The sequence below is a fragment of the Haliotis rubra genome, unplaced genomic scaffold (assembly GCF_003918875.1).
Source record: "Haliotis rubra isolate DU_JTF1 unplaced genomic scaffold, ASM391887v1 Scf210, whole genome shotgun sequence".
In the NCBI taxonomy this organism is placed as follows: Eukaryota; Metazoa; Mollusca; class Gastropoda; order Lepetellida; family Haliotidae; genus Haliotis; species Haliotis rubra.
The window spans coordinates 1,428,534-1,452,509 of NW_025766115.1; the positions used below are offsets into that span (position 1 = coordinate 1,428,534).

At 38.6% G+C, this 23,976-nt stretch overlaps 1 protein-coding gene across 1 annotated transcript in view; it reads left to right on the forward strand.

The window, feature by feature from the left end:
- Window positions 1-23,976, forward strand: part of LOC124276638 (protein retinal degeneration B-like) — a 142,086-nt gene that overhangs the window by 34,483 nt on the left and 83,627 nt on the right. The window contains 1 exon segment of the mRNA XM_046712302.1: window positions 21,223-21,421. Within this exon segment, the coding sequence (XP_046568258.1) occupies window positions 21,344-21,421 (78 nt within the window). The 5' untranslated portion in view covers window positions 21,223-21,343.

Below are 23,976 nucleotides of genomic sequence, written 5' to 3' on the forward strand. Positions count from 1 at the left end.
GCACTGTAAGGTCCTAGTCAAACGCTGTACCTGTCTACTCTGTCAAATGTTGTTTTGAACAACAGTGTGGCAGTTGCCTGTAACATACTTGTGACACAAAATCTCTTTTTTGATGAACAAACCAATCACAACATCAAGACCTATACTAGACCAGAAGAGTCTGGATAAGTACACCTGGCAAATGAAATAATTCAGATATTAAAAGCAATATCTCCACACAATTGACGACAAAACCTGACATACAAGTAAACTTGATGTGTACATTATAGTAGCAGAGCTTTTATCAGTTATCTGTCAATTTCCAGCTTGAATGGATGTTAATGCCTGTATTTGTATTGTACCTGTACAATGTAAATTACTTTTAAATGTTACCAGTGGTGATAAACTGCTGTAATATGTTGCTTTGAATCAATAAGTGAATATGGTCTGATTCATATCCAGCGATATAACTAGAGTGTATTGAAAGAAACACAACTATGAGTGATGCACACTGAACTTATGGTGCTAGGAATTATTCAATTTGGTGACAGGGTGTTGTCAGTATATCTTTTTCAATACATGTAATACTTCATAGGTAGGAATAAATACAGCCTGCCCAGGATACAATATCATTGTGTAAAAGCCACCATATACAGGGATTTACAGGACGCGAATTCCTGCGTCCTATACGCATAAAAATTGACAATGGACACAACGAAATTTATTAGCCCATCCACAGGGACGCTGAAAAAGTCAAAATACTTTTGTAAAAATTCCAATCAAGTAACAATATGTTATCACTGAGTTTGCTACTAGGTGGGTTATGGTATCATTTGAAATTTCATTACTGTAACAATTAAAGTGTTGATCATGATACACAAGACAATGACAGTATTAATAATAATATTTAAGTGTCTGGACCCCCATTTTGTTGTCCAGGACCCCTGAAAATTTATAAGCATGAGTCCCAGAGACCTTCAAATACAGGACTCAAGGTAAATCCCTGCATATAAGCTGGAATATTGCTGAGGCTGGCGTTAAACAACACCCTTACCTAAACCATTGTTTGAAAAGATACTTGAAACTTCATTTTGGATATTTAAAAACCATGACATTACGTTTGTTATGAGCATTATCTGATACAAACAATAACACTCACTCACTCACTCACTCACTCACTCACTCACTCACTCACTCACTCACTCACTCACTCACTCACTCACTCACTCACTCACTCACTCACTCACTCACTCACTCACTCACTCACTCACTCACTCACTCACTCACTCACTCACTCACTCACTCCTCACACTCCACTCACTCACTCACTCACTCACTCACTCACTCACTCACTCACTGTACCAATATTTAACATATTTGTGCATATCATTAACCCATAAGTCAGAGCAAAGTTGAGTTCATTATAAGTATATATTGTACAGGACCAGCCAAGTGTACTCCCATATGTCACACATTGTGTTACTTCTCTCACAGATGTCACCACACCTAATGAAACACTGATATTTTATGCAATATTTTCACCTACAAGAACTATTATGTTTAATGATTTGTTAAGCAAATTTAATGATTGCTTTTAGTTGAGCTTGTTTTAACTAAACATAGTGTTTTCAATCAAGAGCTACTTTACATTGATGTTTTATGTTGCTAAATTGAATTTGGAACTCAGTACAGAGTGATTGAGTTTAGTTTTACACCAGTTTTAGCAATATTCCAGCAATATCGAGGCAGGGGACACTAGAAATGGGCTTCACACATTGTACCCAATTTGGAAATCGAATCCGGATCTTCGGCGTGACGAGCAAACGCTTTCATCGCTAGACAACCCCACCCCCACAGATTACAGTTTTTTTGTTCTTCTACAACATTCTCCTGAGACTGTGATGTCACTTTTCAACCTAGCGTTACTGCAATGTTATGAAGCTTCAAACAGAAAGATTACAATGCAGATACCCTGACCACACAACAACAAACATGTGAAATGTGAAAGGTTTATAGTTCTGTGTTATCACAACTATGTTTGTGTGGAAATCTATGCTTAATGCCATGTAGTGAAAGTGAAAAAAGGTTTTACAGTTTCAAAGTAAAAGCACTTATACTGTTGATAAGGAAGTTTATTTCCCATACATATTGTTAAAAGTTAGTTCAGCAGCATATTTGTTTTGTGGATTGCTTCATCTTTTGTAATAGCTTTCATACTCATTTAGATTTTATGATTGTCTGTTAAACCTCCTCAGAGTGTTATTTTAAATACATTATGGTAATGTTGAAGTAGGCGCTGTACCGAGTGTCTGAGTGTAGTACATGTATCGTGTTTCAATACATTAGTTTGTAACAGTGCTCAGTGTTCCGGATGAATCCATTTTCAGAACAACTGATGCTCTGTTAAGTGTTCCATACTTTTCAGAACAGTTAGTAATTTTAAGACCAACTAACGTCTAATTTGTATAACTTCTTTGTGTGGCTTTTAGAAGTTGGTGTGATGAAGAATGTGGAGAGTTCTATGGATATACAACTTCTTTATTATAAATATGAGTGACATTTCAGTGTAGTTACTAACACTGTATTAAAGCACTTGTGTATCCATATAACTCTCCCGATTGTTCTAATTTTTATAAACAAGTTCTTGAAAGTCTGCAAAATTTTGTAGTTGTACGATCAGGGGTGGAAATAACTTTAAAATTGCTAGTGTACTCCGGTACAGTGGCACATGTAAATCACTTGCCCTGATCATTTTTCCACTATACCGGCCGTTTTCTTGTTGATTTTTTAAATAAACAACATTATTAACATTGGAAAGTCAACTGGACACCGGTACAGCGTGATATACAAATTTGCTTGCCTGACAGAAAAAAACACTGGATTCTGACGTCGGGCAATGGGTTATTTCCATTCCTGACGATACAGTTGGAATACGCTGGATCCGTTGAGCAAACAACTGTATCTCATGGTGTAGTTTGTGATCAGCATTAATATTTCTGTAAATGAAGGAGTTTCAAGTATATTTTGAACATTTCCTTGTCGTTATGGATATAAGTGTTTTTCTGTTTCATATGAATGATTTGACTCACCAGCAGTGAGGTGTTAAATAGTAGCTGGTCATTTCGTGTGATTTTGTATCTGCAGCATCAGTTTGAGTATACGTGATTTAAACATTGAAAAAGGGTCAGAATGTTTTGGCGAGTCAGTCATGCTGTTATGAGTACCATTAAATTGAAAGAAGTATGTTGCTACCAGCATGTCCATGTATTGATTTGTCCTGGCTGGGATGTATCAGGCATGTCAGGAGTCTCATCCATCAAGACGAGCAGATCTTAGCCATCTCGGTACCGCCATCTCATGATCTACATTAGTTGCAAGGAGACAGACTGACCTACCTTCATGATCTGGACAGTAGAGCTGCAGCAAAAACACTATGAGGGGAATGTCATATGTTATACTAATATATGGTAACAAATGCCTTTGGCCAGACCAATTTTATTTCTTGTTTTACATATTTTTGTACTCAGAAAACCTAAAGGTCGGAGGGAAAAATATATAAATAAAATCACCATCAAAGTAATATTCCTTCTAAATATTTAAATTATTTAACTTCTGGCAATTTATGAAGTGTATAAGGGGGCCAAAAACAATAAAAACAAATTCTTGTAAGTTAACATTTTTGGCTAATATAACATAAGGATTTTATTTTTTGAGTGAGGAAAATTAATTTTAATTTTTTTCTACTTCTTAAAAAATATGACCGGTGGATCCGTAAAACAAGAAGTAAAATTGGTCTGGCCTTATCTATTAATGAATACTTTATGTTTAATATCAAGAAATTAAATCAACAAACATGTCATGTAGTTGCTTCATTTTAAACATCTGATTGATATTTTCTATTTATAAAAAAAGCAATACATTGCAAACAGTTCTTCTTATGGTCTAATGACAGCGCTGTAAGAGGCTTTGGCGATATAACACGAGTAATGTTACTGTGTGGCTTGGATATATTCCATTTGTTGTAATCACTTAGAGAAACATCAATCTAGTCCAAGTAAAACACTCTCTTAAAATATTCAATTCTAGGGATCAGGAATAATGAATTGAATTCATGAAGGGAACGGTGCAATTCACCGAATTCAAGAGCGCATCGTAACAGGACTACAGGACAGAGCAGCAGGATGGCTGGTGTGATCTCCCTGTTAAATGTTGAATGTCAACTCCATAGAATACTGTCTCGATTATCTTTCAAAACAGGCAAAGAAAGCAAGATAGTTGTAGAAACTTTATGAATGAGTCCGTAAAAACAGAAAAATCACGTAATATCGCCATATGTTCACAGCGTGTTTTGCTCCATCCGTAGCACCATTCCCCCATCCCTGAAAGACTTGTAAACACTCTCTCCCTGTCCCTGCTACACTGAGTTACCTACCCCTGAATACCTTCAATTTCAGGATGAGGATTTTATGTACAGAAATGTCCCCACAGATTCTCTGTAAACTGCAGCTAAATCTGAATCTTTTCAGATTATGCATGTGCAAAGGTGTTACTTGTTATTGGTCCCTTCCAATTCTCATTTACCAATCACTGATGCCAATCATTCTAGATCTTGGGTGTCCAAGTATGCTGAAGTTGACAGGTTTGTTCCATCTTCCATGACAACCCCAACCCCCAACCCCCATTTACTTGTTTGTCTTGGTGTGAAGTTTGTGTGCATCCTGCCCCTGAAGATGTAACTGTAGACATGACATCGAGAAGACTCTGCCATGTTGGCCATCATCCTAGTGATATCTCTACAAAGCTGAATTCCTCTTCCTATGGACTGTCAGTGTCACTGTCCATCCACATCAGTTGCAAATATCTTCATTACTCCAATGTAGCTTACAAACAGTTGGAAGTGCATCTAAACTAGTCAGCTTGCATTCTTGCATCAGTGAAGTCAGATTTGAGAGTTTCCATTATTACTGAGTAAAGAACATCCCAATGCGTTTAAACCAGACAGGTACCATGACCAGGTCAATGAAGTCATATTTGAGAGTGTCCAATATAACTCGGTAAAGAACATGCAAGTGCATCTAAACTAGCCAGCTAACATTCCTAGGTAAGTGAAGTCAGATTTGAGAGTTTTCATTGTTTGTGGTAAAGAACATGGAAGTGTGCCTAAATTGAAGAGCTTGTATTCCTTGGTCAGTGAAGTCAGATTTGAGAGTTTCCATTATGACTGGATAAAGAACATTCAAATGCATTTAAACTAGCCAGGTACCATTCCTAGGCTAGCAAAGTAAGGTTTGAGAGTTTCCATTATTTGTGATAACATTTATTTACATCAACACTACTCACTGTACTCTTAAAATACTTTCAATTGAAGAACATAAAGCTGCTGTAATGGAAATTGTAACATAAAAATGGAAATACAAACAAAAAAACAATTTTTATTTTTTGTGATAACATGCAAGTGCATCTAAACTAGCCAGCTTGCATTCTTGCATCAGTGAAGTCAGATTTGAGAGTTTCCATTATTACTGAGTAAAGAACATCCCAATGCGTTTAAACTAGCCAGGTACCATTCCTAGGCCAGTGAAGTCAGATTTGAGAGTTTCCATTATGACTGAGTAAAGAACATTCAAATGCATTTAAACTAGCCAGGTACCATTCCTAGGCCAGTGAAGTCAGATTTGAGAGTTTCCATTATTACTGAGTAGAGAACATGCTATTGCATCTAAATTAGGGAGTGGGCATTCCTAGGTAAGTGAAGGATGATTCAAGAGCTTCATATTTTTCCTGTGTGAACAACATTTCAGTGCATCTAAACTAGCCCGGTAGCATTCCCAGGTCAATGAAATCAGATTTGAGAGCTTCAATTTATTACTGTGTAAAGAACGTAGCAGTGTATGCCTCTTGAGGATGTCATCAAGTGCAGCGGTGAGAGAGCAGCCATACAAGCCGAGTGATGGCATGGAGGATGTGGAGTAACACTGGAGAGGGACTGGGAGGCTGTTGGACATTAGCAGCCAACACCAGCAGGACACTATGGCAGTGTACCGATGTTTACCTTAACAATTATCAGCTCAGGAATAATTATGTCTGATCAGATGGAGATCTGTTGAGCAGTTGGCAAGAGGGAACTCTCGTGAGCTTTATTTGGATTATGTTTCTTTTCAGGTGTTATGTAATTACCAGTAATTTTGACCCATAGGCCTTTACTCATCGCCCATACTTTCAGTGGTAGATAGTGTATATAGTGATGACGTATGGACTGAACAGAATATTTTCTAGACTTGGAATTCAGACTGAACAAATAGAGAATCTCACCCGAGTGTCTTTTGATATCAGATATATCACCACAAGTTGATAAAGTTACAAATATCCGAGGCTTGCCGAGGATATTTTAATTTTTATTGAGTGTTGATATATTTGATATCAGAAGACAAGAGGGTGAGATTCTATTCATAAAAAACACACTCTTCATTAGTTTTCAATGAAAAATGTACATCTCTGAAAACGGTACTGTCATTAGACTTGCAGTGCAGCACAGTGTCATAGCACTGTGACATCATCAGGTTTTTGACATCATAGCATTGTGAATCATGTAGATGATGATGTCATTGCATTGTACAATATCTACTGTCAAAACGATATCTCCTAGGAGATATCGTTTGATCTCACACAAGCAGTATCTCCTTTGGAACACAGTTTTGGATGATAAATACCTATATCCACACAGTTCTGTATTCACAAGCATTCACTACATTCACACAAAAACTATTTTACTATTTATATAGGTTGTTTGAGAGGCATTTTAGAAGTTTGGAAAGTACAATATTGAACAACCTTTTTGATAACAACTTCTTTTATTTCGTGGGTGCGACGTCTCAATACAGATTCTTGTACCGTTGTCAAGCAGGAATGTGACAAATTGTGGGGTACCAGTTGTGCACCATGCTCAGTCAGTAGTTTTAATATGTGCCATTTTGAAACAATGGTGGAACTGGAAAAACTAGGAGTGGAATACACTCTTTTCTAATGGAATAAACTTGTATGTCAGTCAAAGCACAATGTTGGATTTCATCAAGATGGTTGATGTCACTGTTGATGAAGAAATACACCAGCAGTGACCTTCATTACAGACATCGTCATACATGTTGCAATAATGTAAGTTAGTCTTCTGTACAAGGAGTGTTTAATCACCAGTGAACTGCGCGGCTAAATACCCAATCAGGGAGCGCCGGGGAGAACGAGCTCATATTGATGGTCTGTCGATCATTGTGTGATCGCCATGCCCTCAAGTCATTGTCGGACACATACTGGACAGGCAGTAGTCACTGTCTATCTCTGCAGCAAGTTGAGCTTATAATTGTGTCCTGAAGCAAGCCTGGTAACTCGGTGGAAGTGATTGCCGTGAAGATTGTCCTCCAATTGTCTTCCTCGATATGCCCAGAGGCTGCACAAATTTGTGGGTTCTTGTTAGCTTTACAGTTCGTATGATGGCAGGTTGTCCCTGAATCTGTTTGAACTGTGAATGGAAGTATTCAGTCATACATTTGAAATCCAGTACTTCTGATAAATTTGCTCTTGTGTCAGCTGAAGTGAGGTGTGTGAGACTGTCTGCAAACTTTCAGGGCTTCCATAGATGTTTTCTCAAAGCTGTCTGTGATTTTTATCCCTTGTGCCACCTTACTTGAAAAGTAAGTAACATATACTGAAGAAAACAAATAAGGGAACATATACTAGTACAACATGTTTCTATATCCTTTTCTTTGTTTTTCGTTGTAAACTTCTATTGCATGGTTAGTGAAATTCTGATTATAAATAAAGGAACTCTGCAATGAAGTGGTGTTCCCTTTTTTGTTTCCTTCAGTATACTTTCATTTATAAATGGCTGCCACAGGTGGCCCTGAAAGGCACCACAGTTTGCTGTGCAGAATTGCTTCCTTTGAGCATGTAAAAAATACATATATTTCAAAATTTTGCCAGCAGCATACCCAGCTCATGGGTTTCACCAAAGTTTCGCAACACATTCAGCTGAGATGCTGTAATGTAACTGATGCTGTTCTAAGAGGCTTAACGTTAAGTCCATCTCACACAATTACAAATGCATAGTCTCCAATTAACTCTATTCTTCATTCAAGATCTGCAGTGTTAAAACTTAAGAAAAGTCCATAGGCCTTTTAGGTTTGATACTATAGATTTTTCCTTGGGATTGTGACAAGTGCTTAGTCTTTGCCAAACTGTATTTTGGCTGAAACAAGCAACTACCGTTCATTTAGATTGAAAAAGCATAGAGCGATGTTGGTATCAGCAGAAAACGTAGACTTGCTTTATTCCAGGCTGTATCATAACAGTAAAAGCTGGGTGGACGGGCTAATAACATGGCTAAGGTGCGAGAAACCAATGAAGGTCGTAACAAGGACTCCCTGAATCTCAGGCTTATGTTGTATCTGTGTTGGTGTGTCTCTCTGACCCCGTAGAATACATTAGAAAATACATCCCACTCAAGTCTAGAATGATTTAACAAGAAATTATGCATTTTTCGTTGCTCCATTTGGATTTTATTTTCTATTTTGTAGCTAAATGTTGTCATATATGATTAGTTTATTTCTGGAACTAAATGTTCATATAGATCTGTCAAAACTAAACAGATTGTTAAAGATTCTGTAACACAACTATATTTACATAACATGTAAGGCCAGAGAGCAGAGGAGCTTCCAGTACGTTCGTGTAATAAAGGCTGTGCCTCGTAGTGGGTGTGGGTGGCTAAATGGATTTGGATGCGATGAAACAGTGTCACAGTAAACAAATTTGGACCTATTGGTTATATCATGATTGAATTTCCTTTTCATTTGGAGGGCTTTTGAGCTGAAATGTTTATTTGTTACAAAGTTATTGGCTTGTCAGTTGAATTATTCATTGATAAGTCATGGGCAATGCTATTCCTTGTAGAAGTCATTTACGTGAAAAAATGGAAACCAGTTGTTGAGATTAAGTGATGATCTGGAGTGAGTATGTTAATATTTAAATTTGCGTCCTCAGTATCTCAGCAATACTAATAAAAATTTCTTTGGAATAGAACTAAATACAGCCCAAAACAAATTCCTGCCAACAAATCTGATCTTGTCCTGTTTTATAAACCCAACAAATTTATTCATGTTATTGAATTTTCTGTCCCTTTTGAAAGCAGGTTATTGGCAAGATTTAGGAAAATCGTGATAAATATGCTGACCTCGTCTTTGAAAACTCTTGCTTGCATCCCAGCTACCACATTTTCAGGCTCTCCATTGTTCTAGGTGCCCTTGGGTTTTGGCACCTGTTGGTCTGTTGATGCAGGGGCGGTGGGGTAGCCTAGTGGTTAAAGCGTTCGCTCGTCACGCCGAAGACCCGGGTTCGAATCCCCACATGGGTACAATGTGTGAAGCCCATTTCTGGTGTCCCCCGCCGTGATATTGCTGGAATATTGCTAAAAGTGGCGTAAAACCATACTCACTCACTCACTCACTCTGTTGATGCAGATCAGGAGTGTGCCTGATTCCCCACCTGAAGCACAGCTCTTCTGACTCTGGATAATGCAGAAGGCTGCAGTGCTATGGAGTATCCATATTTTCTGGAAAGCTTTTGGTTCACCTAGGCAGCTCTTCTTGGGAGCAGTCCCATTTGCTGTCTGGGCTGTTTGTAGAAGGGGCAAGGGTACCAGAGCTGAAGATGAGCTTTACCAGCCTGACTGTGCAACAATTACCCAACTCCTCTTTCATTTTAATCTGGGGTAGTAGGGTAGCCTAGGTGTTAAACCACTCGCTCATCCTAGGTGTTAAACCACTCGCTCATCACAATGAAGATCCGGGTTCAATTCCCTGCATGGGTGCAATGTGTGAAGCCCCTTTCTGGTGTCCCCCACCATATTGCCTCCATATTGCTAAAAGCTGGTAAAACTAAACTCCCTCCCTCACTCATTTTAATCTGTAAAACAAAAATACTAAAAATAACAACCCAAATACCCCTCAAGAGAATGCTCAAAGCTCTACTGTATTCTTACCCCTGTCAATGCATCAGTGCAGTGTGCACTTGATTTTATTCTCAACTTCATGGCCAGTAGGTTAACAGACACCTTACCGTCTCATCTCACCAGGTACCCATTCACTGCTTGGTGAACTGAGACAAATTACAAACTAAAGCCAGGGCATCGGGTTAGTCTAGTGGTTTTGTGTGTACTCGTTACCCCAAAGACCAAAGAAAGCCACTTGCAACAGGTGCTATGACATGTACTTCAATGTGAGGTATTACAATGATACAGACCAGAGTATATATACTACAAATATCAGGACGTCAAATATCAAGGTGGGACTGAACTTTGAGTGAACTTTCATTTGGCAAAAACCTGAGAGTTAATCATTATGATTCCATACCCTTGGCATACTTGGTGAATGGAAATATTTACTCAAGCCCAACAGGAAATTAACTTAAGTACCTTGTAACCTATCTCTCAGCGATCGGATGGGATGTCAGATGAAATGATCAAGTTTGACCATGTGTTGACGTGATCGGTAGAAGTAATTACCTTCACGGAGGATACATGGCTACAAGGAACAAATTTTTTGAATGCAATCTTCAAATCTTACTCTAGAAATCCTTGGTGAGACATGTATGTCTGCAATGATTTTGTTGTTTACCGAGTTACTCGTGAAACCTCCTTGAGTATCCAAGGTATTTTACCTCTTCTATTATGACAAATACCCCGATTGGAATACTCTCATGAGCAAGAGACATGCTGAATAATGTCAGCCATTAGAGAGATTGATATGGTGACGTCACTTCTGAAATGAAAATATGCACAGAATGTCCAGCTTTTTTATTTGATGTTATTTGGTACCACTATTTGCTCTTTCAGGTTGGTTAATGTTTGAAGGTTCGATAAGCGACCAGAGCACTCAAGCACTTATATCTCCCATACTTCAACATAGACTCACAATAGCCGTAGCCCTATGGAACAAGGGGCTTGTTAGGTTCAACTGTCCCATCTCTGTTGACATTTAGTGAAATTATCAAATGGATGCCTGGACAACAAAGTCTGAGAGAGGTTCATGACCTGGATCCCGAAGGACCAGGAAGGTCTGGGGTAGAACCAAGCTACTTGTGGTCCTATTGATCAGTGGTGATTGCATTATCTTGTCATAAATCTAGATGAAGACCTGGCTCTGGGATGAGCAATCTAGTTGTGTGGAAGTGTCCAGCCTTCAGTGATGGATAGGGCCCTTGATGGTGTGCCAAGGGCACCTACACACCAAGTACATGGCTTCTGATTGGGAAGATGAGAGCTGTACAGAATACCAGGCAATTTAGTGAAAGCTCTTGGTCAGTTTGTTTATTGGCCTGTAAGTCTGTATAGTGATTTATGTCTTGTCCAACGTTGGTAATTCCTTTGCAGTAGAATGACAGATAAACAAAGAATAATGCTTGTTCGTTTTAGTGTGAGGCTGTATTGATCGATGTTTCATCAGTAGAGAAGATTAAACCAGTGATGGAAGTGTCATGTATGTGGAATAGATGTATTCCTTTGTCATTCATCTGGTTTAGAGTTCCCCAGGCATTCTGGGAAGGAACTGGTTCACTGTCACCACTGCTTACTAAGGCTGTAACGATTCACTTTGTATATTCGGTGAATGGAACCGTAGCCCTTCATTAACGAATATTTACAATTTTTTTAAGGGAGCATGTTTTACTTGAACCCTTATGTCCTTCCAAAGTGAGATATGCAAGAATGGAACATGTACTAGCATTGCAGTAGTGCAAGTCATGTTAGTTTGCCAAGACTGCACATGGTACTGTCTCCACTATAACTATTACATACCAAATTTGAGTGTCATGAGATCACTGGTTATTGCTGTGACAAATCAAAACTGTCAACATGGACGTTCCATAAAGTGCATCATTCACTTAACTACAATATTGTATTCATGAATCATTATTCGTATTCGTTACCCAAAATTCATGATACGTATCATATTCGCCACAGAGTGTATTCATTGCAGCCCTACTGCTTACAGTAAGAGGTGATTAAATGGATTGTGGTCAGGTTTGGTGACTAGGTTGTTTGCTTGTCTTATAACCTTCATGAAGTGGGTCGTTACTCACAATATCAACCACTTGGCAGAAACAGAAATATTGCTGAGAGGGCATTACAACCTAATATACAAAGCTGGCACAGGCACACTAGCCTGAGACGGTTTGTCAAATGTTAAAGGTATTCAGACATTACCACAGGGCTTGTCAGTGGTTGTAGACACAATTGACCATATCACGCTCTTCCATTCTTTACTTCTGGCTTACTGGTATGCAAACTAACAAGAGAAGACAAGGATGAGTCCTTTTCAGACTAGACTAACTCTTAGTCTCTGAAAATATATGTTTTTGATACAAACAAAACATTTAATTTGAAAAGGAACACTTGTGAGGTAGGAGATTCCTGAACCTTAGGAAGATCTGGATATCCCATTACAGAAAGGGCTTAGGGAATATAGTATGGTTCAGGGACTATAAGATAGACAGACAGACAGACATATTTTATTTGTATATGTGGCCCTGTACAATAATAACAGTGCATTTATGCGCCAACCTGTAAATACGCGAGTTATAGGAACATCAATAAATCCATAAACACCCATGCACAATTTACATTTTTTCTCTCAACATAAGTATGTGGTACAACACAAGGGCTACCTTAAACAACAAGTCAATATTTTTTGTGCGAAGTAGCATACAGAATTTTTGTCTCGACGGTTGGTTATAGAAAAAAGGTGTGAGACACACAGGTGTGCAAGGTAACAGCGACCATGGAGATATTCTACGAGGACTATAAGATAGACTACTTAATGATACCATGAGTGAAACTAGTCATATTTGTGTTTTATGTAACATCTAGTTCATCTAGATTTTCACTTGTCTCAGACTAGTAGATTATAAGTCATATCTATCCCCCCATGAATTTCATACTTCATCAGGGATGGTGGGGTAGCCTAGTGGTTAAAGCGTTGGCTCGTCATGCTGAAGGCCTGGGTTTGATTCCCCACATGGGTACAATATGTGAAGCCCATTTCTGGTGTCCCCCGCCGTGATATTGCTGGAATATTGCTAAAAGTGGCGTAAAACCACACTCACTCACTCACTCACTCATACTTCATCAGGGATCAGTTGATGCAAAACTCTTATGAAAAAGCTTTATCACTACATTCACCAAATGTATGTAAATCTAGTTGCAAATACTATCTAACACAAAGCCAGACATACTACTGATAGTTTGGACCAACTAGGGACTAGTTCTAACCCGTATATAAGTAACAGATATATCTGACATTCAGTTCTAGACGAGCCAAACAGTAAGCATCCAATATACGTAGGTTGAATACCATGGTAGAGTTCTACACTGTCCTGTTCAAGTCTGAATCATCTGCAGGGATTTATCAAGGATTACAAAATGAGAAAAATCAGGTTTTGTACAAAATTGATTTTTAAAAAGAATGTTTATGTTTTCACAAATTTTGATAAACTAGGAAATTAATTATTCCCAATGAGAATAATTACTGTCAGTGCTGCAGACATGGGATGGACGCCGGCCTGTGATCACGTCGAGACACATCCTTCATTTTGGTTGTTGCTATGATGAAGCACCTGCATAACTTCCTATTGCTGGCCAGTGAGGAAGAACCTGCACTTGTTATGGCTTATGATCATCAAGATATTAGGCTTCCCTTGGGTGATTAGTGTACCTTGAGATTGGCTGAATTAGGTTGATTCAGCGCTGCCTGTAGGGGGATATTTGATGGAGGAATAATCTAGCTTCATCAGTATGACTGATAAATTGGAAATTGGTTCAAGAGTTACATGGTTCTGCTACACTTGGAGGTTTTTCCCATCTTGAGATTATTTTGTATTAAGTCATATTTTATCAAACAAATTGAAAGTGGATAAAGTAATTTTTTTTGTTTTGAATCACATTTGAAAGAGATTTCTTGTTTTCACCAATAATGTTAATGTTAGAAAATAGAATCTTTCTTAAAATTTGAAGTGTTGAAGGTATTTTTCTGTTGGTTTCTCCTTATTCACTAGTTTGGGATTAGACTAACTCTTAGTTTCTGAAAATATATGTTTTTGATACAAACGCAACATTTACTTTGAAAAGGAGCCCCTGTGAAGTAGGAGATTCCTGAACCATAGGAAGATCTGGACTTAAGAAATACAGTTTGCTCTACCACCATGTATAGTGTGATAAAGCCTTTTGCCCTGAACTATTATAAAGTTAAAGCACGAGGACGCTTGCTTTATTACACTATACATGGTAGTAAACGAACTGGTATTTCTTTCTAAATCACCAAATTTAATACTTTCTAAGGATAAGTACGATTAATCTAAGGCAGAAAACAAACGACAGTGTCGGTGACCTAAATTAAGAATCCTCGCACAGGGCTAACTGGCACGCTGTTCTATTGATGTGTCTGCCCCCCTACGTTAAGACGAACGTTACCGGAAAAAACAAATGATAAACAGTTTGAAGACGGTTTACGTTCAGATTAAATATCTTCTCTAAATTATTTTAATTACATCTGTGATTAACTTAAACCATATGGGGCAATATGAATTTCGCATTTCTACTAACAACGCAAGTTTATATCAGTACATCCAGATGAAGCTGAGTAGTCAAGCGACATTCCACGATTGAATTGTGGGAATGTAAACATTGTGAACATTACCGTGTCGCTGAAAACTTGTGAGTCCAATTGAGACATTTTAACCATCGGAAAACATAAACGTAATGAATCCACCAGTGATATTAGCTGCATGAAGCAACTGCAAACCAAGAAACGGGATGCAGCGGAGTAGTTTACTGTAGGAGGCTGTATGAGGCGATGACAACTGACATGCATCGTGACGTTGCTTACATTGTGATGTAATGCAAAATTGTTCGATTACGAGAGGGCAGACTAGAATGGCACAGTGACGCCAATACATTGTGACGTAATGCAAAAGTGCACATTATCATCTGATAAAGTACTGTCGGTGCCTTTGATCTTTCACCGAATTGGCATTACAGGAAGGGGTGGGTGGAAGGGAAAATAATAGGGCTCAGCAACAATGAGGCAGGATACTTTAGGACAGACATCATGAGTGAAACTAGTCATCCATTGGTCATTTTTGACAAGTATTTTTTGTGACTTGAATAGGTTTTGAAGACAAGAATGATCTCTTCAGATTTTAATTTGTTTTGGGACTAACAGATTAATGTTTGTGTCTAATCCAGCGGTGGTGGCATGGTATGGGCCTTGACCTGTGATCCGAGACACATCCTTCAACTTCCTATTGCTGGCCAGTGAGGAAGAACCTGCACTTGTTATGGCTTATGATCATCAAGATATTAGGCTTCCTTGGGTGATTAGTGTGCCTTGAGATTGGCTGAATTAGGTTGATTCAGCTGCCTGTAGGGGATATTTGATGGAGGAATAATCTAGCTTCATCAATATGACTGATAAATTGGAAATTGGTTCAAGAGTTACATGGTTCTGCTACACTTGGAGGTTTTCCCATCTTGAGATTATTTTTGTATTAAGTCATATTTTTATCAAACAAATTGAAAGTGGATAAAGTAATTTTTTTGTTTTGAATCACATTTGAAAGAGATTTCTTGTTTTACCAATAATGTTAATGTTAGAAAATAGAATCTTTCTTAAAATTTGAAGTGTTGAAGGTATTTTTCTGTTGGTTTCTCCTTATTCACTAGTTTGGGATTAGACGAACTCTTAGTTTCTGAAAATATATGTTTTTGATACAAACGCAACATTTACTTTGAAAAGGAGCCCCTGTCAAGTAGGAGATTCCTGAACCATAGGAAGATCTGGATTTAAGAAATACAGTTTGCTCTACCACCATGTATAGTGTGATAAAGCCTTTTGCCCTGAACTATTATAGTTAAAGTACGAGGACGCTTGCTTTATTACACTATATTCTATTCTCATTATTATTAGTAGTATTACTGCCACAGTCATTAAAACTTTGTGGGATTCCAGGTTGCGAACAGAGAACAGCAGCATACAGTGGCCATGAAAAGCCATTTAGTGGATCAGGTGTTTAGGCTGTGTGATTTGGTTGATGGAATGTCAACTTAACCCTATTGTGTGGACTGTCCGGAGCAAATTAGTTATTTACAGTGATATATCTGGAAAATAGCTGCTGGCAATAGGGCCAGCTTTGAGCTCTGTGAGGTTTAGCGAAATAGAAACAGTGACTTCAGTGTTCACGAATGGTGTTTCAAAGTAACAGGACATTGGGTCCTGTAAAGTTTCAGATGTCTGTCTGAACCATTGAAACTTAACAGGACCCATAGAATAATATTAAGCACACATTTCAGATTTATCATTTCTTATAATTGGCATTGAAATTATTAACAAACATAAGATTTATAAACAGCAAACAAGTGTCACATGTCACATATAACATATAACAACTCAGTCAAAGTCATTGTGAAGCATACACTCAGACAATGGGGCTGGCGGTTTGTAGACTTCTATCTGACCGTTGGCAAATCTGCCAGATTTGTCAGAGGGTCAGACACTATTGGTGAACACTGTGACTTACATTCCCGATGTTGACATGACGCAATTTGATACAATAATGCATAAGATGAGATCAGTCAAGTCATCAATCTGATGACCCGACCTGTTGGGCTGTTCTTACCTGGAATCTCCCACAGGTAACATGGCCATTATCTAGCAGTGGTGATCACTAGCTACAGCTACAGTTGGTGAGAAACTACAGGTACCACTTAGTCAAGAGGACAGTGATAACCCTGATCAGTTGTCAACAGTGAACAAGTGGTACGTAGGCTATTGCTTTGTCTGACTCCTACAAAGTATAGAATATGCTAAAAAAGGAATCCTTCTCAAGTCCATAATGATTTGGCAAGTCAAGATTGTTTCACCTGTAGGCTGAATTAGAATTGCTCTAGGTTCCATTTGAATGTTACTGTTTATTTTGTGGATATATTTTACAGTTAGATAACCTTATTTCTGGGACTGAATGTTAGCCTGACTTTTGCTATAAGCGTGATTTTCCTGGAATTGTTTTCTTCATATTTTACTCATAATACAGTTTTTATTTCATTAGTCATGCGTATTCTAGCTCAAATGAGGTTGGGCAAGGGCTCAGATGAGATGCCAGCAACGAGAACGTTCATGTATAACATAAACTGCTTTGGATTTGTTGATCAAAAGAAACATTTGGAAAATAATTTGAAACGTCTGTCTAGGTTTGAAGAGCTAATAATCCTGTTTCAACAAGATATATAAAGCAACAGTTTCACTTTTAAGAAGTCTGCAATTTAAAACAAATTGTTACCTATCATGATGATAAAATGAATGTACCAGCACTATCAAATGACCGCAGTTCTAAGGCCTTGTAATCAGAATGTCAACATGACTGTTTGGGCCTGGGCTCTGCCCTCAGCGAGTACAAGGAAAGTGCAGCAGATAAAGGTGAGGGTTGACATGTTAATGTGCGACATGAGATCTGGAATGGCTGAAGTGCAAAGCAGTCACGACAAATATTTTTATTGCAGTGGTAATCACGAACACAAGGTGTCACATTTGAAATAATAGCTAAAATAGAAATTATCCGTGAGAAATAAAACAAATTGAAGCATGATAATGTGATGTGGGAAACCGCTCTTGTAGCAAGTGGATAGACAGATTGGTGATTTCTGTGAAGTAAGAGTACAGTAAGTTCTAAAGAAGAGATATTTCATATCATTATTTATGTCCAAGTGATACAAGGGACTAGGGATGCAGTTTTTATGCCATGTTTTCTGTTTATGTCTGACAGTGTTCCTGATAATGTTTTGAGCTGTGGAGTATTGACTCACCAGGTATTATTTACATGAGGTGTTGATAGGGTTGGGGTTTTTTAGACTTCAGTATATTTTTACTCCCTCCCTTGTGATCGGTCTGTGGGTATTTTGTTAACATTTTAAGAATAATCATGCTTAAATACTGTTTGACTTCTAATTTGTATACCCATAAAGGTCCGGGTTAGAATATTGATCTTCAGTAACCCATGCTTGTCGTAAGAGGCGACTAACGGGATCGGGTGGTCAGGCTCGCTGACTTGGTTGACACATGTCATTGGTTCCAATTGCACAGATCGATGCTCATGTTGTTGATCATTGGATTGTCTGGTCCAGATTCGATTATTTACAGACCGCCGCCATATAACTGGAATATTGCAGAGTGCAGCGTAAAACTAAACTCACTCACTCTAATTATATGCTGTTCCATGGGTAACATGTCACATGATTTCACAACAGCAATATAATTGTCTGATTAACAATATGTAAGACATTGAGCATTTTGTACACACTATTCACAACAGTAGATGCCAGATATGAGTGGTGCCTGTGCTGGATAAGTACATGTATATATAGATATATATAGTAATTAGGTATGCAAGTTGAAAAGGCTGCATTGGGTAGTTGCACAATGTGTTATTATACTTGTACATTATTAAAAATGTTCTTCATAAATGTATGCTGCAAATACAATATTTTAATATTGGTGATTTATTTTTCTTATTTTACACAAATATGCAGTTTAAATGGCTCTCTTACCTTTGTAATGTTTTAATATCTGTAAGGCTTTTGTCATCGTCACCATCAAACACTGACTATTAGAAGAAGTAAAAAATAGAAGAATCATGAAAGAACTCACTGTGTAAGACTGGTAGATTAAGTCTATGGGATCAGCGAAGTCTATGGGATCACACGTTGAGTCTGCAGTGAGTACTGATGGCTCCTGTGGTGCGTGCATCGTTTTCATCGTAACCTGTGTATTTACTGCCCTTGACAAATGGTGTATATTAAAATCATAAACATGAAGTTGCATTTATCAAAGAATGACCTGTACAAACAGGTCATTCTTTGATAAATTCAACTTCGTGTTGAATTTAAGTTCAAGTATCAGTGAAACTAATTTTGATGACACTTATTTGTCAGTTAATTGTAAAGGGAAGTGCTGGGTCCGAAATACGTGAAACTTCTTTTCAATATGAAGTTGGTTGTTTCTACCAAAATCTTATATAGAGATTAAGCCTTAGTATTACATGTTGTAAGTGTGCTGAGCCTCAAATGACCAGGGACGGTGGGGTAGCCTAGTGGTTAAAGTGTTTGCCTGTTTCGCCAAAGATCCAGGTTCAGTTCCCCACATGGGTACAATGTGTGAAGCCCATTTCTTGTGTCCCACGTTGTAATATTGCTGGAATATTGCTAAAAGGGGCGTCAAACTAAACTCACTCACCAAAATGCCCCAAGACTTTCCCACATTCCCATTCATCAGTGTGTTCTGTAAGGAATGTGTTGTGTTTTTCAAATTTAGTCAAACCATGATCTTTTTGTATTCAGATAATGAATACTGACAGTTGTTTGTGTCGAGTGACTGTCAACACTGAGATTACTCTAGTGATATGGCTGAGTTACCGTCATGTTGTAGGGGGTTAGAGGGGCACTGTGGGACTGTGGCACAGAAATAAAGTTCCTGGGGTCTGGAGGGAGGTGGGGTTTGTGCTTTTGATTGATACACAATTTTATTCTGTCACTGTCTCAAGACAATTTTTTCTGTTAAAGGAAGATAAAAAAAAATATTAAAAAATTTTCATTCCACTTTTTCTTCAGAACATCAATCAGTGGGCCCAGCATGCCCAGCCAAATGTTTAAACTTACAAATTCTTTTTTCCTCAGTTAGTTCACAAAGACCTTGTTTCTGAAAAAAGTCCCCTGTACTGCCAACGTGACCAGAATAACGAATGATTGTTTCCTAATAATAGCACTCAGAATTATTTTTCATGAGTATGTTTTTACTCTCTGAAATCTCTGTTCTATTGAGTTGAAAGAATCATTATTGAATGCCACCATGAAAGAGTTCTAAAGGGCAACAAAGAATAGGTCTTGAATGACATTGATTGTAGTTATTGATTTGAAAGAGGAATAGCTTGAGGCTGGTTATCAGTGCAATCAAAGCCCTCAGCATGCTCAATATCCACTTTGTTACATTCCAACACTAGTTGTGTAATGCACGGGAGTCTCCTAGTCATACAGAAACAATGTCTCAGTCACACAAATGGCACGAATATGTGTGTGAAGCTTGTCTCAGTATGTGACATGGATTGCACAGCGTTGTGCCTGTTGTGAGCAGAGGCTACAGTAGTTTGCTGTGCAGGAATGCTTCACTTAGGTGTGCCAGATGGCGGATTTGACATTTCTGCATCACTTTGGGCTTTCCACCCACATAAAGCTTACATGCTGTGATTTGTATGTCATATTGTTCAAAATGGCATTCAACCAAACCTATAGAGGCATTTACTCCACTCACTCACTCACAAACCCAAAGTAGCATTTACCTCACTCATTCTCACTCACTCACTCACTCACTCACTCACTCACTCACTCACTCACTCACTCACTCACACTCACTCATCCTCACTCACTCACTCACTCACTCACTCACTCACCCTCACCTCACTCCTCACTCACCCTCTCTCACCCTCTCACTCACTCACTCCTCCACTCACTCACTCACTCACCCTCACTCACTCACTCACCCTCACTCCTCACTCACCCTCACTCAATCAATCAATCAATCAATCAATCAATCAATCACTCACAAGGGAATTGACTACATGTAAGAGTTGTACAATCACTGAAGATGTGTCACACGTGTACCATCACTGAAGATGTGTCACACGTCAGTTTTATAAATATGAGGGTGTCTGGATAGCGATGTGTATACTACCACAGGGAGAAATAGTCTGTTCCTGGTCTCAGGGAAATACAGCCAGGGGTGATCAGCACAGCACAGTTGAGCTTGCAGTGTATACAGGGTGTAATGGTACTGCTCATTGTGGTCGGTTATGGTAATAAGAATAAGTTTTAAGAATATTTTTGAGACTTGTGTGATTGTGTTTCATTGTACACAGTGGTATGAGACATTGCTCATAATATGGAAAATCACTTTGTCTCTTCTAGGTGTGATAACCTTTTGGATAAAGTATTTGCTTGTCACACCAAAGACCCAGGTTCGATTTCCCTGCCCTCATAGGTACAATGTGTGAAGGCCATTTCTTGTGTCCCCACCATGATTTTGCTGGAATATTGATAAAAGCAGCATAAAACCGCTCACCACTCACCAGATGAAACACTCAGTGTTACGTTTCTTGTTTCAGATGTTGACAAGGTAAAACAGATGAAGCTGGTCCATTGCTTGTACATCCAGCAGTAGCTGCCCAACCATGGTGTCCTGAATCATCCTCGTCTTCTCACCTGGGTCACACAGCAACCGCCACCATGTTGATCAAGGAGTACCGGATCTCCCTCCCTATGAGCGTGGAGGAGTACAGGATAGCTCAGCTCTATATGATCCAGGTAAGTCGTCAGCCTTTTCACATTGAATGGTATTACCTACTTTGAGGTTTTATAAGGCCAGACCAAGTTTATTTCTTGTTTTATAGATTTTTGTCCTTAGAAAACCTAAAGGCAGGAGGGAAAAAAATAAAAAATAAAAATCACCAGTCAAAGTAATATTCCTTTTAAATACTAAAAGTATTTTATTGTTGGCAATTTATGAAGTGTATATGGGGCAAAAAAACCAATAAAAAAATATTTGTTGTTGTAAGTTTACATTTTTGACCAATAAAAACATGAGGATTCAGTCTTTGAGTGCGGAAAATTAAATTTTCTTTCTTTTCTTATTCTTGATAAACTACGACCAGCGGATCCATAAAACAACAAATAAAATTGGTTTGGCCCGAAGAAAATAAAACCAAGTTCAACCTCACTTGTCATGTTTACTATTGTTACCCAGTGTTTTATATATCTCTAGGTTTTTTATATATCTCTAGGTTTTTTTCTTTCTGATATTTGTTCCATTTAGACTGTTCATACGTTTGCACAAAGTTTTACATTTACAACCAATACTAAGGTGGACAGTTTCAACCATTACATAATAATGCATATGTATGTATCAACAGTTCCACTTTCTAGTGCTTGCTCAGTTTGTGCAAGGGGCTGCACAGTGAACTTATGTCCAATATATTAGATGAGGGAAACAACAGTAGTTACAGGGTGTAATACACAGACATTGTTAAAGTCTGGATTAGAGTGTGTCCACATTCAGGGGTTCAAAAATCCCATCGCCCGATGCCTGGGACAAGTCAATTTTTCATTTCGGGCAATCAAATAATGGTATCTTACTTGTCTGTGGGCTACTAGATAATTTCCACTTATGGTTTCAAACTGCAAATAAACTTGGATTTAATTTCATATCTGCTCAAAATGTAGCTATTAAATTTTCCCAATGATAACAAACAAGTGTCACATGTCACATAAAACAACTTCAGTCAAAGTCATTGTGAAATATAGTCAGACACTGGGGCCGGCGGGTTGTAGACTTCTATCGGACCGTTGGCAAATCTGCCCGATTTGTCAGAGGGTCAGACGCTATTCGTGAACACTGTGATAATAAAGTAGAGTTATCTTTCTTTGTTATTTATCACTTTTCAATAAATAGTCCAGTAGACATTAACATCAAATACCATGTTGATTGATTCTTTCATCATTACATCATCATAATTATGTCATAAAATCAGGGCAAGTGGAAAATTAGTCAGGACAAGTTACTTTCTTAAAGTCACTTGCCCTGTGGCAAGTGGCTTTTTAAAAATTTGAACCCCTGACATTGTCAGTGTCTGTTGTGCTGTGTGGAAGATTATTCCATGAAACAGGAGCTGTACTGGACCATGACTTCAGTGATTAAATGAGTGAGTGAGTGAGTAAGTAAGTGTGGTTTTATGCCACTTTTAGCAATACTCCAGGAATACCATGATGGGGGAAACACATTCACACATTGTACCCATGTTGGGAGTGGAACCCAGTCTTCAGTATGACAAGAAAAAGCTTTATCTACTTGGCTACCCCATCACTAAATGAGGTGGAACAGGCAAGTGATGTTTATGACTGGAAGTCACTCGTTGGCACATGGGGATGGATAAATGCAGATAAGAAGGTGTCAGTCCATGAAGCGATTTATATGTCAAGCAGAGAATGTTGAAGTGAGGACGGGCTGTCAGGTAGCCAGAGTAGACTCTGAGCCCAGGTGTAATATACTCATCTTAATGATCTCCTAATGATGCATGCAGCTGTGTTCTATACGGTCTGTAGCTTGTCAATGAGCTTAAGACAGAAGGTGGATGGGATGCTGCTGCAATAGTTGAGTCTAGCCGTAATGAGAGCACAAACAAGTGCATGTGTGGCTTTGGTAGAATGAAGCTGCCGGATTGTACCGTCAGCCCAGAAGTGGAAGGAACAGCTTTGACTCAGACAGTTTACTTGAGCCTCCATGGATAAGCTGGCATCATTATATACTCCATGAGCTTGGAGTCAGATATATTGATAGTGGCATCTAGGACTGCTATGATCTCAGCTGTCACCTTCCCAAGCTGGTGTTTAAGTCCAGCCTGCCTTCATCTTACTGTCACAGAGTTTCAGCATGTTGGCTGACATCCAGGACTTAATGTCCTCTATGCATTCCTGATCTGAACCAGGGATCTGTGATCTGTGACTGGCATCCATAGCTGGTTGGTATTTAATGCCACACTCAGCAATAGTCCAGCAATATGGCAGCAGTCTGTGAATAGCCGAGTCTGGACCAGATAATCCAGGGATTAAGCATTGATCTAGGCAACTTGGATACAATGACATGTGTCAACCAAGTCAGTGAGCCTGACCAGTCGATCCTGTTAGTGGTCTCTTACAACAAGCATGGGTTGCTGAAGACCAATTCTAACCTGGATCTTCATGGGTAGGGATCCAGGATCTGTATACTCACACTGTCATCTGACTGTTGTCAACAAGACTTGCCCAGATCAACTACTGTGGCAGTCACTTACCAGAAGCTGGTGTATTGTGAAGGTCTCTTGTTG